The sequence below is a fragment of the Phallusia mammillata genome, chromosome 7, assembly GCF_965637545.1.
Source record: "Phallusia mammillata chromosome 7, kaPhaMamm4.hap1.1, whole genome shotgun sequence".
In the NCBI taxonomy this organism is placed as follows: domain Eukaryota; kingdom Metazoa; phylum Chordata; class Ascidiacea; order Phlebobranchia; family Ascidiidae; genus Phallusia; species Phallusia mammillata.
The window spans coordinates 23566948-23583201 of NC_137258.1; the positions used below are offsets into that span (position 1 = coordinate 23566948).

General features: G+C 38.5%; 2 protein-coding genes across 2 annotated transcripts in view; both read right to left on the bottom strand.

Moving 5' to 3' along the window:
• LOC145238750 (uncharacterized) overlaps positions 1-16254 on the bottom strand; it is an 85934-nt gene that overhangs the window by 41364 nt on the left and 28316 nt on the right. The window contains exons 7-8 of the mRNA XM_080102011.1: positions 4463-4534; positions 4012-4099 (exon numbers count right to left, since the gene is read on the bottom strand). Of these exons, the coding sequence (XP_079958137.1) occupies positions 4012-4099; positions 4463-4534 (160 nt within the window). The remainder of the gene's footprint in view (positions 1-4011; positions 4100-4462; positions 4535-16254) is intronic.
• On the bottom strand, positions 12476-15789 carry LOC145238753 (uncharacterized). Its single transcript, XM_080102013.1, has 2 exons — positions 14741-15789; positions 12476-12894 (listed from the first exon to the last, which is right to left on the bottom strand). Exons 1-2 carry the CDS (start codon positions 15378-15380, stop codon positions 12695-12697), a joined length of 840 nt encoding a protein of 279 aa, XP_079958139.1. The 5' UTR covers positions 15381-15789; the 3' UTR covers positions 12476-12694.

A 16254-nucleotide genomic window follows, 5' to 3' on the forward strand; every position in this document is an offset into this window, starting at 1 on the left:
TATATGGTAAAACATAAGGGTGGCAACACATGATTAGAGGTTGTACATTGGTGGGATTCAACTGGTTCGCACCGGTTCTATAGAACAGTCTCACGAAATTTTATGAGATCTGCGAACCGGTTAGCATTACTGGTTACTGTCAATGAACTTTTTGTAACAGATCCGGCTGAAAAAATAAATTGAATCCCACCACTATACTATGTCCATCATATAACAAGCGAAATGTTATTGACGTATCAAACCATCATATCACACTCGCCTACCGAAATTTCTTGGCTGTCGTGCGTAACAATCGCACCAGTGACGTCATATTGGTTGTATGCTCAAAGCTTAGAATCAAAATTTTCAAGCAAACACTTTGATTTGTTTTTGCAGCCCTGTATTTTTTGTAAAAGCTACTGTTAACATTTCTGAGAGTAATATATACAGAATATAAGACGAGGTTTAGAATGAACCGGTTTAAATACAACATCATTTACAAGTCCTACAAGCTTTATTTATGACACTCTTCCTGATAAGAAAGCCCACCTAATGATTTTTACACTGTAGCTTTCAACTGTTTGGTTTAACACTTATGTTGACTGTATGAACTGTTCAAGCTATTTCGCCCTGTAATAAAACCAATTCTTAGCAGTAAAATGGGCAAAGATTTTGCCAGTTTTACACTTCTCTTAGTTTTTGCACACCTCCAAACCACCTTGCCCTATAATATTGACAAGAGTTAGTAAAATCTTTGTTGTTAATTGGGCACTGATATTTTTAGTTTTACGATTTCTTAGTTTGTCACACACCACGAAACTACCTTGCGCTTTTTAGTGCCTTAATATTTATCCCAACTTGTTTAAACTGCTGCAATCCTTCTCAATGCCTCGAAGTCAAGTGGCAGTGTTCCTCAGTACCAACGTGTATTGGCCTGCAGTAAAATCAATGCCCCTATAAAGCTTAGCAGAGATGAGGCTGGCTGGAATATTCCGTCAGGGACTTCGACATCGATTGAAGCATTGCGTAAACGGATAACGGACCTGGCCAATGTATTACAAGCAGAAACGACGCCCAGTTTTCCACATGGTTAGTCCAATTTCAAGTCAATGCGTGTTTTATCGATTGGGAATGTTGAAACAAGTCAAATGTAATGCATTGACACAGACAGAGGGAAATGGTTTTTGGTGCCAGATTTAAAATTTAGAAAAAGGGCTGAGCTTTTTGCGTTTAAGTAAATTAGTTTTTTTGAGTTTTTCTTCTTCTATGATTGCTAAACTATTTTTAAATTTTGGTTATTATAATTAATGTATTTTAAGTGCACAACTTGCATATACAAAGGTAGAACACTAGAGACAAACGCGGCTTTTGGTCCTAAAAACGACAATGGAAAGTAAGCCAAAATACTTGGGTGAAGCACTTAAATGTGTTGTTAACCAGTTTACCCACATTTTCCTAAAATAAGCAGCTTGGTACACGAACTTGCAGCAATAAACCAAAGCGTATGATCGAATTCAAGTATCGTTGGCTGATCGGTTAAACTTACTTAAAAATTAGAAAGTTTGAGTCCCAAAAAAACAACATGTTTTTAAGAACGACTTCCGTTGTTTAAGCTCAGGGATTACGTAGAAAAATGCGGCAATAACACTTGCATTCTCTGCAATCCACGCAAACGTTTTACATTCCATCACACCGCTGCAAGGCAATGACGCATAAAATGACGTTTTCCGAATAAAAGTTCGTGTGGTTCGTCCGCAAGGGAAGACAACTTAAGCTAAGTAAACCACATTTTCGCCTAAATACATTCGCAAATATCCCACAGGCACGTTCCACAACTTAGCGGTTAAATAACGGCAGCCAGGCATAAGAGCTATATGACGTCACGCAATGGAAATTCAATGCAATATTGATGTCCCTGCTAAATGGGGTAATTTAGGCGAGGTAAGTGGGGTAAAATAAAAGTAACCTGTTTCTTAAAAGGGGTGACGCACGTCGCGCATGATTGCACACAGAGCAAACAGTACCATGACGTCACGTGTGAATAGTTTATGACGTCATAGAAATGCAAATTATTTCCTTGCGAACATGCCGCGCGATTCGCACGAATGCAAAACGGACAAACACAATTGTGACGCCTCGGACAAAACTTTATGACGTCATAATCACATTTCGTCTCGCCAAAAAACGTGAGGGTCGCGATGGATTAGTTCTTTTTCCGGTTATCTAGTTGGGATCGTAAGCCGTTAACGAGCGGCTTTGCATGAAAGAAACCCTCACCATTTATTGTATTGTTTCTCGATTTGTTTGTCCAAATCGAAGTAAGGTCATACATAAAACGCAAGAATGTGATACGGTCAAATCGGAACACAACGTGATCGCATCAACGCGTGGATTTTGTGCTGCTTATAAGTTTTGAATATCATGTAAATATGAGGTTGTGTTTATTCCCACGATAAAGTTGAACTGATGACAAACAAATAAGGACAAAATAAATATTCTTGTCGATCAATGTTCTAACTCAGGGGTGTCCAACCTTTTGGACCGAAGGGCCACATGCGGTTTACGAATGATTGCGCGGGCCACTTGAGTGTTTACTGCTAATTTGTAATCTTAAAATGGCTGTCCATGTCCACTTTTCTTAGAATATTCTGTTAGCGTTACTTGCTTTTCGGTTCTTATTTGGCATAATCTACATCACTGCAGAGTGCTGAAGATATTTCACTGCTAAATGCTTTTTACGCGAGTCTCTGATATGATAACAGATGAACCTCAATAAGGCAAGAAATATTTCTGACTGACTGACTCTTGAAGCAAGACATAACAATGCAGAAAATGTGATGCGTAACAATGTGTATTGTGACGTAATAAAAGTAACTTGAACAGTCGTGTATTACTCTATTAACAAACAAATAAGGCAAACAATAAATGCCAATCCTCGGCATGTAAATCGCCATAAATTGGGCAGGCGTTAAAGTTCATAATATAAGTTATTTCGAAAAATACCGCGCGGGCCACTCAGAACGTTCCTGCGGGCCACGGGTTGGACACCCCTGTTCTAACTGAATCAGCTATCAGTTAACTTTATGTGAGGGTAAAGTGTTTAACATGTGACTGTTTTTTTTAGAAACGACAAAAAATGCTAACATATTCTGTCTATAATGTTTACACTCGCCTCTTTCGTATTTACAGGGCGTTAATTTAAACAAAGTGCTGAATTAATTGAAAAATTCCAAATTTTGCGCAACTCAGGTGTTTGAACAATTTGAAGCTTGTAATATATTTTCGACATACACACACAAGGTCACTAAGGTCACACACAACCACATAATATCGAAAAAAGGCCCCACAGAATTCGTTTAAAGCATTGTTAACTGGCTGCTGTAAAATATTTCGGAGAGCATAAGGTCGCAAGTGAAAAGAGAACGAATCTAAGGTCGCAAAATCTAAACAAAGCTTGGAATGTCATGTCATAAATATATCAGGCTTCATAAAATACAACAATGTTTGCAATAAGATTTATTGCATTCCATTTGCAATTGATCTATGGTGCTAATGTTACCTGGCACGAAATCCGTTTTATGTTGCGTGGCAGCCACTCCCACTAAGTTTTTAAACTTAATTTTATTATCTGATTCATGAAAAGGTTTGAAATCGCAAAAACGCCTGATGAGTTTTGCGGCACAAATCTAGCAACCCATATACATGGCTGATAGTCATTGACATTCATGCTGACCACCAACAACAACTCACAGATTGTGTACATTTTAAAACTCACTACACGACAGAACAGACGAATCAAGTTTTTCGTCGTGGGTTCGAATCCCAAGGCAAACCAACTTTGCAGGCAGAAACCGGTCCAAAACGATTATTTTCCATAAAGTCCGAATTAGGCCAAAAAGTTCGTTTTGCCAATGTGAAATTACAATACAAACGTTACCGATGTGTAAAGTCAGGGCCGAATTAAGCCCGCTTTTTTCAAACTTTTCCTGAACCCGGTCTAACTCTGAATGAGATCTGTTACTGTGTACATACCTCACTAGAGCTGCAAGTTGCATGTGTTCGTTGGCTAGGAAGTCATGGTCGGCACTCACACTGGTGATGTCCACAGGAAAACGACCAACTGCAAGTAAAGTAAAATTTCAATCTTATTAAACTTCTAAAAACGTATTGTTGGAATTCAAACATTGTGGTGTGTTGTTTTTACGAGAACCGGTCACAACAAGAGTTAAAATGTTTAAAAACAATTTATATTTTTAAGAAACAAACATCTCAATGATTATTTTTATCGATTTTTGCAATATTTGCAATAAAGTTGCTTGTTAAATCAGCGATAAGTCTTTTCAATTCTATTGCGATTTAAAACATGAAGCGTTGTTATATTTTTAAAAGTCAAATCACCAGAAGCGGGATTAGAACCAAGAACTCTAAGCCTACATTACGTACACCAACATTGGGTAAAAGCAAATTTAGACAAACTCATTACCTTCATAAAGATGCGCGTATTGGGGAAATCCGGCAGCTCTCAACCACTTGCATGCTTCCAATGCTTGGCGTTCTGAAATTCAAAACAATACCAGGTTGTTAATGTGAAATCTAACCATATTAATTTAATGCCCCACAAAACAGAATTGCTTCAACGCATCTTCGGCGAAATCACACGGTGATGTTTTTCGATATTCGTTTTGGATTTGAAATGTGATTGCATATTACTTAAGTAACACGTAATTTTCACTTTTGTGGGTATAGCCTCTTTGATGTGAGCCACAGAAAATAGCGGGCACGCCAGACATTCTGGTTATGTTTATGATGCTACAAAGAAGGAAAAGAATGCAAAGAAAAGAAAGAAATTGAGTACAAGACAAACAATTTCAACACATAGTTTTGTTGTAATGAATATTCGAAGAACACTTTTGGGGGGACGAGAAAATAATCTTTGGAAACCCCAATACTTGGAAAAGAATCACAAACTGGCTACCGCTCGAATAGACTTGAATTGCAAGTAGGGATCAAACATATTCTGCCCAACCCCAAAATATCCTTAAAACCTTCCGTCCATTCACCGACAAAACAACACAGTTTCTCTATTTCTAATAACTACAGGGTGGATCAAAAAATTCACAGAATTCCGTTTAAAACGATGCCAAAATTTTCCCGATTTCCGCAAGTGAAAGTCAGCAAGGCCGCTCCCATCAGCCCAACCTATTACTATTCGTTCAATCTTACTGACATGTGAAATCGAGCTTTGTATGGGAAAGACCTTTGAAGCCCGACTAGCTATAAATAGCACTTTCATCTTACGATGGCAGGTCGGCAAGTTTGTTGCATTCTAGCGGAAAATTTGAATCAGAAAAAGTGCGCAGTGTTCATATGACATAATAATCCTACAAATGTTTTCATGAAACAAAAACAGTTTTTTTTAGTTACTCGATCCTACATAGGAAATGTGTGTTCAAATCGATTGATTCTGTCTATTGAAAACAAAAGCATTTGAAGGTTTTAGACCCAAAATAGTTGTAATTGCACAAGTCAGCATTGTGTAAAATTTTTCATCAAATCAACAAATTTAGTTAAAAACTCTTATTAAAAAAAATTAAAAATCACTTTGTGTCATGCACATGTGCGGCCCGCGATCCAATTTTCACATTTACAATTGGCCCTACAGTAACAAAGGTTGCCCACCCCTGCCGTAAACCAATCAAAGATTTATCACAAATTTTAGTGTTAACTGTGCAGCAATATAACTACAGCCATTAAAATAGGTCGAAGACTTGAGCGCCCAATGAGGCTTCATTTAAACGCTGCTATTTCGGACACTGGCGCCGCAATTTCGAGACATTTAATGTTTTGTGAAAGTGGTCAGGCGTTGAAGCAGCAGGAGTGCCTTGTATCCCGCAAGGTTCAACATTAGGCCCACTAAAGATTAGGTGACAGCGGGAATTGTGGTCGGTCGTCTCGTGGAAGAATAATTACGGCGCATGAATCCTGCTGGGATGTTTCTTGATTTGTGACTCGTCGTTTTGTTTGGAAAAATATGAACAGAAAAAAGAAATGTTGGAGGTGGACGTGGTTGGTCACGTGATAAAAACGTAGCTGTCGTCAGATGCTTGAAAACCACTTTTCTTTGATTGGTAGGCAAATAAAAAAACGGAATGAAACGAGAAATAAACATTTATTATGATGATTGTTTTTTGCTTGTTATTGTGCTGACTTCGGTTTAGCTTTCAACAGTGCAAATTAAATTTCCCTGAAACGGTTTCAAATCTGCGATTTATTTCCTGCAGTGCCAAAACAAGACCAACAAAAAATCTTGCATGTTCTTCAAGCACTAGACATAACAAGATACAACTACTGATGTTTGTTACGTCATACTTCACATAAACAAAGATCTTTATCGCCATTGAAACGACGTTTTAAGAGCTCAAAACCTGTTTAGGCGCTCTTTTATCAACAAACCGAAAGTTATCAAAACGCATCAGGTGGCACAATAAGTCACGTTTGATGCTTGTTTTCACTTGTTGTCACACCTTTGTGTTGCAAACGCCATTAGGTGCTCATTAACCGATGTGAGGATAAGCAATCCGCAGTACTAAGCAAGCAAGATATGCCACAAAAACGTACGAAAAACAAAAAGGTTTTGTTCAAAATTTGGCACGATCTTTCTTCGGCCTACACGGGGAGAAATCAAACTAAAGGAGTTTCTCAATAATTGAAACACTTCGTTCAATTTGACACAGCACTGTAATTAGACAGCTATGTTCTCCACAGAGTCTCAGAGAAAGGAGAGCCAGGTCCAACCAACGCAACCGCCGACCAATAGTCTCGTGTTTTTGGTTCTTAAGTATTATAAGTGTTTTAGCCTTGAGATCAAAAACCCAGTCAATCACTCAGACAACGCCTTCGCCCCCCGGTCGAATTCCAATGTCAAGTTTAAGTGCATTCAATACGTCATAATGGGTATGACGTAACTTAAGGTACGGCCATTACACATGCCGATGACGCCGAAAGACAAACATGCTCAAATAAGCCTAGAATCACTCAGTAGGAATCAATTGTTTTAATCACAATAGGTGAGAAAGTTGTATAGCTCAAGGAATTTGGAAAGTTGTGATTCCAAACATGGGATTGGACTTAAATATTTGCTCTAAATAGCTTTCCCTATTTCAATGCGTCGCGGACGTTTTAGACAACCATTAATTGAAGGTCATGTGTTCTCAAAGCAGGGATGGGCAAACGCAAGGGGCGGACTGAACAAGCAATGGAAAGGTTCAACGACCTCAAGCGAGACGCGTGCGACCCCTCACCCTTTGTTGTGTGATGGAAGAGTGCGCGATGAGAGAAGAATTGCAAACAACTTGGGTGGTTTTGAGTGTAGGGCAACGACAAATGAATATTTTGAATACACACTTTTGTAAACACTCCAAAAAAGTTGTGTGCCATAGAATATTTACCTATTTACAGTTTATGGCACCGTTTTGATAACAAGAAGATTTTAAAAATGCGAAATAAGAAAACATCACAACTTGCACTCCGTTGGCTCAAGGTACGGTTTCTTGAATACAGTCTTCACTACCCCTCAAAAGCACCAATACTTCAATTAAACATAATACCATTGATACCACAAAATTATAACTTTTATGCTTATTCTTTTGTATTTGAGAAAAAAACATTGCGCATTTTTACTTTAAAAAGCGGTCCTGCCCAAATCTATTGCATCGTAATTGGCCCGCGCCACATGGCAAGAAGAAGTTGAAACAGAAAAATATTGTTAGTAATATGAACGACATACTGCTTTAAAGTGTAATAATTTTGAAACATTTACAGCTTTAGGAAAGCAATGCAGACAAACTTACATCAGGCAAATTTCAAACAACAACAAACCAATTTGCTTCACAATTTGTCTCTGTTGCATCACAATGAACTATCTAAGATAAAAAGTACGCAAAAGAAAAAGTGTTGTTGTTTACTGATAGTCCACGTGCTTGGCTTTGTAGAAGCCGATGTCAACAACAAGTAAGGTGTGCCAGAAGTCAGTGAAGTGGCACTAACCGGGAGAAAACACGCAGACTTCTGAGACAAGTCATTCAGTCAACTGAGATCACACAAAATCCACCGCTTAGATCTTGCGGGTTTAAAAGGAACCGGGAGGGGATGAGTAGGAAAGAGGAAAACAAAAAATCTCAGGGATTCGTTATCTTGGTCACGTTTCTGGTTGGAAACAGGTAATGACTAACGCTTTTGGGAGAGTATAGTTAGAAACAACGCGTTGCATCTGCAAGGTAGGGTCGAACAGTCATCTCCAAATTGGTGTAATTTCATCAGCAAAATATCTGACTCAATTTGACATCACGTATTACAGCTTAACCTACAACAAAGTTACCATTGAACCCCTTTTTATTGAGACTTTTTCCCAACAAAACAGGGATAAAAAAGGTGAAACAAACAACTCAACTTGGTTTACAACAACATAATAATAGTTAAGAACAGTAAGTAGGGTTTAAAGCCGGTAAAACTACCCATTTTTTGGCTGCAAATAAGTTTTGGCCGAAATAGCGCAGGCAATTTTCTGCTCCGGGGGTCTCAGCACGCTTCGTAGGTGCATTAAGTTCTCAACATGGGCTATATTTAGACGTTAACTACTAGGATTAGAATCGCCTAGAAACGTGGCTTTAGAACGGAGATTTTTCGTGATAAACTCAACTTAATGGAAGGTTTAAGACTCCGTGACATAGAACGGATCTTTTAGGGTAAAAAGCTCCTTGATGTGTTCATGACACAAACACACAGTGACGAACTTAAAGGGGAATATTTTTGGTTGATCGTCATAAGTTTGGCCGTAAATTGATAAAACTGACCGCATTTTAAATCTGCAACGATAATCTTAGAAGTAAAAATTTCAAAGTGGTTTTAGACTAAAACACATGTAAGTTTTATATTGTGAGTTTTTAGAACCGTCAAATTGTGTGTTCAAGTTTCTCAGTATCTAGAAAAATGTCGCACTTTTACTACCTACAGCGTGGCATTGAAACTTAACACCAAAAACGTGAGCCACAACATCTGAAATATGCCGCATGGAAATGTCACGAAAAAGATGGGAGTGTTCCCGGATAACTCATAGCAAGAAAACGTATTTCCGTGCAGTTAAGTGCTTTAAGATCCACCAAAATGATAAAGCAGGACAGGGTTGCATAGAAACGCATCGTTCATGTAAGTATTATCGTTCATTTCTCCACGCCAGTCATAAGATGGGACTCACGTAAAATTTGCACTTGGTTCTATGTTATGAGGAAAGCTTCAATGGAAACACGTTTTTATCTCGCACTTCTTTACAAACAATGAACTTGATCAAAACATCAGATTACACATTGCGCGTGCAAGGTGGTCTATGATGTCACCTTTGGTAAACGTCTACTACATATAAAAGACAACTAAAAAGGATAAGACTTTAAGATCATTGTCAGAGTTCGTCTGTTGTAAACACTACGTAATTATCAAAACCTGAATCATTGTCTATCATAAAACAAAACCAAGATATTTCATCAAGAATACGACATCGTTTCACATAAACACTATTAAAGAAAACCAACAACAAATTACTAATTTTTTTTCAATTACTTAAATGCAAAAACGCGTTTGCAAGAAACAAAATAATCAATGCAAACACCTTGGATATATGGAAATATTTTGCCCAAAAATGTCATCGTCAAATCCTTATTCAAATAGAATAAATAGTCTTCTTTCAAATTGCACGCGCCACATGATAGCTAAAGGGCAATTTTTTGGGTTCGTTTTCAGCAAATACCGAAGTCAATTTTTACCTGGTAATTGCGACTGGTTAAAAATATACCAAACAGCTGTGAAAAAGAGTCCGTTTTTTTTGAAAAAGGTGGTCGCACCTTTTAACTAACCACAACTGACACTTAACTAACCAATTTAAACTTCGCGAGTCGACAGCGCCCATATTAGAAGCGCATAGCGTGGGACAAGCCTTGATAAGTGCAAGTGTATTAGCTTGATGAAACATGCAATTAAGTCGAGTTTGACGCACGCCCGAGCTCACAGCAGCCGCGGTATGTTGTGGTTGGTCACGGAATGAGATTACGTGATTTAATGTGAAAGTTGGATAAACTTTTCGGAGCTTATGAAGCTTGTGCGTTTCCTTATAAGAACTTGATTTTTTGAAATGTGTTTACACAAAACAGCTCATCGAAAACAAGTAGGCCAAAACGCTCATTAGAAAAGCACACGTACGAGTCTGCTCAATTAAGATGTTGGCTGTAATTAAATCCTTATATCTGAGACCAAATAAAAGTTTTCGAACTTTCAACAAGTTTAGCATCTTGTGACAGGCAGTCCCATAGCGCCCCCAGCGGTTAAATGTTTCGGGTTTTCAGAAAAAGTATTCTGTGATTTCCCCTAACATGCAAATTATCTTTTTTCGTTACATGAAACAGGCTTTTTGATCAATAGGGCGTTTATGCGCAGATGTCAGGAAAATTATTGCTTTTGACCAGACAGATCGAAGTTACAATCTTCAAAATATGATTCCACAATCATAAACATATCTACGATCAATTTCCGTACAATTTCCGATGTGCCACAGCCCCTGAAAACCACGTCCGTGAGAGAAACGATAGGTTCCGATCATAACGCCTGATATCCAATACAATGACGGTATGTTTACGCCGCGTGGTGGTCATAATAACGTTGTTTTGTTTACAAAGAAGCACTTACAAAGAAGCACTTACAAAGACCCAGATAGAATCTCACAATTTCAACGCCCGTTATAGTTAGTACGACTTAAACAGAATGCTTTATGTAAACCTAATGGTGTCATGAATCTGGATTAAGATGGCTCAAAGATTTGGACATTTTTGCCGGCTTAACTTGTCAAACTAGATTGACATTGTTTTTGTGACCCCGTTGATAAGAAGTTTGGGTTCAAACAGTTAAAGCATTTGGAAAACAGTGTTCTTGTGATAAGATGATATCAGGTTCATGAGATATGAAGAAATCACTTTGAAGTATGATAGACTCGCAACATAAACACATGAGCATCTGCCGCCACACAGTGCTCTGAAAACAGGTTGCATAACATTCGATTAAAAAGCATTATAGCGTACTGCGTGAAAACTAATTAGTCGACTTTGCAATTCGACCATAAGTTTTTTTTAAAACAATACATTTGATCACATAAATATTACACTTCAGACAAGGTGTATCTTTATGGGGTCCGAACCCTAAACTTAGGAAGAACATAACATCAACCAAAGTGCAGATTTGAAGACCCGAAATAAATACAACTATTTGGCAAAGCAATGCCTTCGTGGGATTCGAACCTTCGACCTACAACTAACTAACACAACCATACCTTACAAGCAAACCACCTATATTTGAGGAATTACACAGTTAAATAGTTCATATTATTTGTCAAAACCTCAATTAAACCTCGATGGTAGTCCTTTAGCAATCATTACCACACCTTCCAAATTATGACCCAGATTTAGCCACAATTAAGTCGCAATGACGACAACTCGTGAAAGATATGAGCGCATGGTCTGGGAATGGACACACTTAAAACCTTATATGTCTCAGATAAATTTGGTACATTTTTCTGTTAAAGTTATTAGGCCGTAATTTATTAATAGTAGAACAAGTTTAGAGCAATTATATCACACAGGCAAAAATGGAACAGCGAAAAACTTATGAAAACAACGCCTGGATTGGTTGAACACACTTGTTTCAAAGAAGTGTTTTTATGTTTGTTTAAAGTAACCATTCAACTGTTAAAAACGCAAAACGTTTGCTTCCCAACAAACAACAATTTGGCACAAAGTCTGTTTTCCACAATGGTCTGAAACAGCCTTGACAGTTGTGGTTTTGAACAATCAATTGTTTACTAATTATGCAAATATTGCACACAGAGCGGACAGTTTGCAAAACAAAAAGCTTGCCCAAGAGTTTAGTAATCTCCCCCTTCTCGAGATTTCCACAGCAAAGACCACGTGACCAAAAAGCAAGCGGGGAAATCCCTTTACGTCACGGTCCCACCAGCTAGCCGATTGAGAGTTTGCAGAGATTGAATGGAAACCGGAAGGTCAAAACCGAGCAGCTGTTCACCGAGGCTATTTTGGCGGGACACTGAATGCGACACGTGACTGCCACGTGACCGACAAAATGTGACCCTGTTTACGCGCAAATTTGACGTAATTTTATGTACGCGGGTATTTTGATGCATAAATGAAGCCATTTAAGGTCAACGAAATCTGTGTGGCTTAGGGGGAAATCAAATGTTTTAAAAATCGTCAAACACCCAGTTTCAAGCTCAATTGATAACCTGCCCTGATGATGACAACAGCTATTGGTTAAAACGTCTGCAAGATGTATTCAAAATAAACAAGTATTCAAAAACCATAAATATCGTAGATTCTCTATCGACAGTTTTGGGCCTAAAACATACTTACACATTTCTTAGCCTTTTTTACGCTGGAAAAATATTGTTGTGCACACACATGCGGCCAAGTGCACAGAACATACAAAAGTATGAGGGACAGACAAATAGAACACTAACAAATTAACACAGGAAGATGGCAGTCAATCCTACAGTGCTAAAACACTATTGTATTGAGTGAAAAAACGCCGGTACAATATTACTGAGTTTAAATATAACTATACTGTATCGGTATCTAGCGTGACGATGTTTAAATTAACTTCAGTTTTAATTTAACGCCTTATTGTTTCCAGAAGTTAAACCAGAAGGAAGAAGTTCATCAATTATGGTTGATTTTCTACCTTGGAGGAAAAGACAACAGCTCAACACAGGAAGGCAGTGATGCAAAAGGTATTTACAAACCGACAACAACTTAACGTGACAAGAAGCAAACTTCTTCATCCTGTCCCATGAAGTCACCAACATATCTAACATGATCAACAATATATGTAAGAGTTACTGGACGCAGTTTCGCAGCTGATTGGGTGATGTAAGTCACGTGGTGCTTACAAGGTGTTGACGGTTTTAAAACCAGGTGGTATGTCAGGATTTTAACGATGTACAAAAGGACATTTTTTTTGTAAAATTACAAATTGTTTTTGACAGTCCGAATTTTAGAAACGTACACAAAAGCGAAGTGTTTGACTTCATAAAAATTTGTTGTCGCAAATGGCTACTATTTTTTTTTCACGGGACGAAACTTTTACACCAGCAAGGTTACAATTTTGAACCGTTAGTAACACTCAATGAGTTTTGCATAACGCTCCAAATAAAACTCGTCGTATGTTGTATATAGTTGACGCAACAAACAATAAATATTCTATTTGAATAAGGAACTGCATGTGTCATTTAAGCGAAATAGAAATTCCTTTACCAAAATAAGACTGATCCTCCTTAACCAAGGATTTTTTCGTCACTTGTTACTAGACGCAACATTTGAATGCCAACAAATGCGCAATGATTGTTGCACAACACTCTTACAAACCGTGAACAGCCGTATATCGTATTTAATTGACGCAAGGTTTGGAATGGCATGTGACGTAGATACGCGTGACAGGATGGTCTAAACTTTGCTCTCTAATCGGGTTAAGAGCGCTACAGTGGCGGATTAAGCGAGTCTGACGATGCCGAGATAACTAAGAGATGCGTCATAGAAATCACGAAAACGCAGCTCGGCTCGGGATCACCACGCAAGTTACGTTTTCCCGGTGAAACCAACGTAGGCGTGTTGAAGGTGTTTATACCACGCGGCAATTCTCAATCAAACATAGTCAAAGATCCGGCTGATAAGACTTAAGAGGAACTATGTTGCATGACCTGTTCTAGCGCCCCAAGCTTAATAAAGCACAGTTGTTTTACATGAATGTTAAATAACCTTGTGTTGCCAATCAGTTCGTATTTGACTCATAGTTGAATTACGTTTACGGGTGACTTAAAAAACTCGTTAATTTACCTAATAGATGTTAAACCAAGAATTGAGATATTTCTCAAAAGATAAAAAATCAGTTTCCTGATTTGGTCCGTACTGTTTTGCAAGGCCATTTACGCACGCTAGTACTATAATGTTGACCAGGTCAATAAGTAGCAACTTTTCTAGAATAGTTTTCTGCAACAGTTTTGCCAAAATTAAAAAGTAAAATTGTATCTCATATAAGTGACCAAGGAGTAAACGAGGCAAAAAAGATTGATAGTTCTGGTTTATCACAATTCTCACAAGTGCAATGTTTATAAAGTGATGGATGAATCTAGCAGGCCTTTCTCAATCAGACACGTCGAAAAGATTGTGCAGATAAGGTTGAAACGCCTACGCCGTCTGAGCAAACGTTGCACACCGGTCTACTGCGGTTCCACGTACAGGGAAGAGCCCGAACTCAGACGTATACGTCACCTAGCACGTGACCTTTGCATTTTGGCGCGCTGTTGCGTAAAATATCTGGCCAGCGAGGTGATGATTTCATTGTTAACGTGACACGCGTTGGTTTAGAAGTTTGAGTAAGAAAATGGTATGCCAAAAATTGAAACAGTCACAAGTAAAAATAAGGAAAAAGAACAGTTTTTTTACAGCTGGAAAATTTATCAGTATTGCCTACACCCCTACCAAACGTGCAACTTTCATTCCAGTACCCAAACTTGGAAAACAAACCTAAAAGACAACCCATCCAGCTTTGTTAATCCTTACCTAATTTCTATATTGATTATTCTGACTAACATGGTGACAACATACACCTAAAAATCATTTTCCAAAACCATCTAACATTACCAGAGCGAACTTACGAAGATCTGATTGGTTTTCCATTAGTTTCCGCATAAAAACATCCCACGAAAATCGAATCGAGTCTCCCCACATAGTGATAGGGGAGCGGTGATGATCACCACCAAGGAGGACAGCGCTCTGAACCAGACGTCTTCTCTTCTTCTGTGATCCCTTTCTCTTCTTCTTAAACTCCGCACCCTCCGGAGGAGAGAAGAGCGGATTGAGGTCCTCCACTGATGGAAGCATCTGAGTCCTGCCTCCGTGTAATCCTTTAAGATTCATTTCACTTGCACTATACGCAAGCTCTTTATATTTTTCATCCCAAATCGAGTCTTCTGTGACCCGAGAAACATCGCAAGACATTGGACGTCGAACTGGTCTCGGTTTTGCGAGGTTTGTACGAAGTTGGACAGGTTTTGTTGGAGAGAAGACATCACTGGATGAATTGGAGATCCCACGTCTATTTGCCAACTCTCCTGCTCCGAAGAAGATGTTGCTTGAGCTGTCCTTGCGAGGAAGACGGAATGATGCAGGACGCGGGGGTTTAGAAGTCCGGCGTTTGTGAGTCGGTGACTGGCTGACACTTCTGTTTAACGTGGGCCGAGACATGCTTAAATTGGGCTCCACTTGATCTGACGATGAAGTACTGGGTAACTTCATTCAACAAGTTTTAAGTAAATGTCAGTTCAACTAAGATTGCACGTTTTTGTAAACTTTCCAATTAACGGTCCACAGTTGTTTAGAGAAGACAGTTTCAGGTCACATAGCATGTGTTCAGGTAAGAATTCCTAACAGTTACACAAAATTCGAACTGATTCCTTGCACTTGTCAGCTGTAAGTTGTTGTAAGTGAGTTAGTGCCAAATAATATTCTTTCTGTAGAGAATTGCCTTCTGGTCGTACATTATATATAGCTGTCAGCTACTTCTAGCTCTAAATTTCTCTTTGTAAAGACCCACAGTAATTTTACTCTGGATATCAAAGAAAACGATGTTATTTCAAGGCTGCCACGTCGTTAAAAACGAGCTTGCAATGCTAATTTATAACCCAAAAGAAACAAATGCGCGTTCTAAACTTCACATGCCTGCAGCAAAAAGCCTTAAGACAGTAAGCAATTGTAACCTTTTATATAGTCTGCGTGCAGCAAATACCACGAGCACTAAGCCATAGGTATGTGCGGTGCGAGACAATGCTATCATCTCCTTTATATATTGAACTAATAAGCAATTAGCCACGTGCCAGGCGTGATTGCAACACTGACAATTTCCCCAGGGACGTCTCTCTACTCTCTAGTAACTGTGAAACTATAAAATATGGGTAGAGAGATTTGGTTTAACAGTGACTTTTGCTATACGCTCCTGTCGAGATTGTATCAAAACCCATATCAACACAAAGAAAAGTTTCGGTGTTAAGCACCAATTTTACCCTAATGTACCAACAAACAACATACAAATTCATGATAAGTTGAAATGTAGAAATACTGATGTTGGTTAAACATTACAAGTGCAGTGTTATGTGAAAGAATTTATTGGCAG

Excerpts from the sequence above, each read along its gene's own strand:
- LOC145238753 (XM_080102013.1), bottom strand. The coding sequence starts at position 15,380 with ATGAAGTTACCCAGTACTTCATCGTCAGATCAAGTGGAGCCCAATTTA. Across the intron at positions 12,895-14,740 it reads GGAAAACCAATCAGATCTTC|ATATGTTGGTGACTTCATGG; the intron begins GTAAGTTCGCTC and ends TGATCATGTTAG.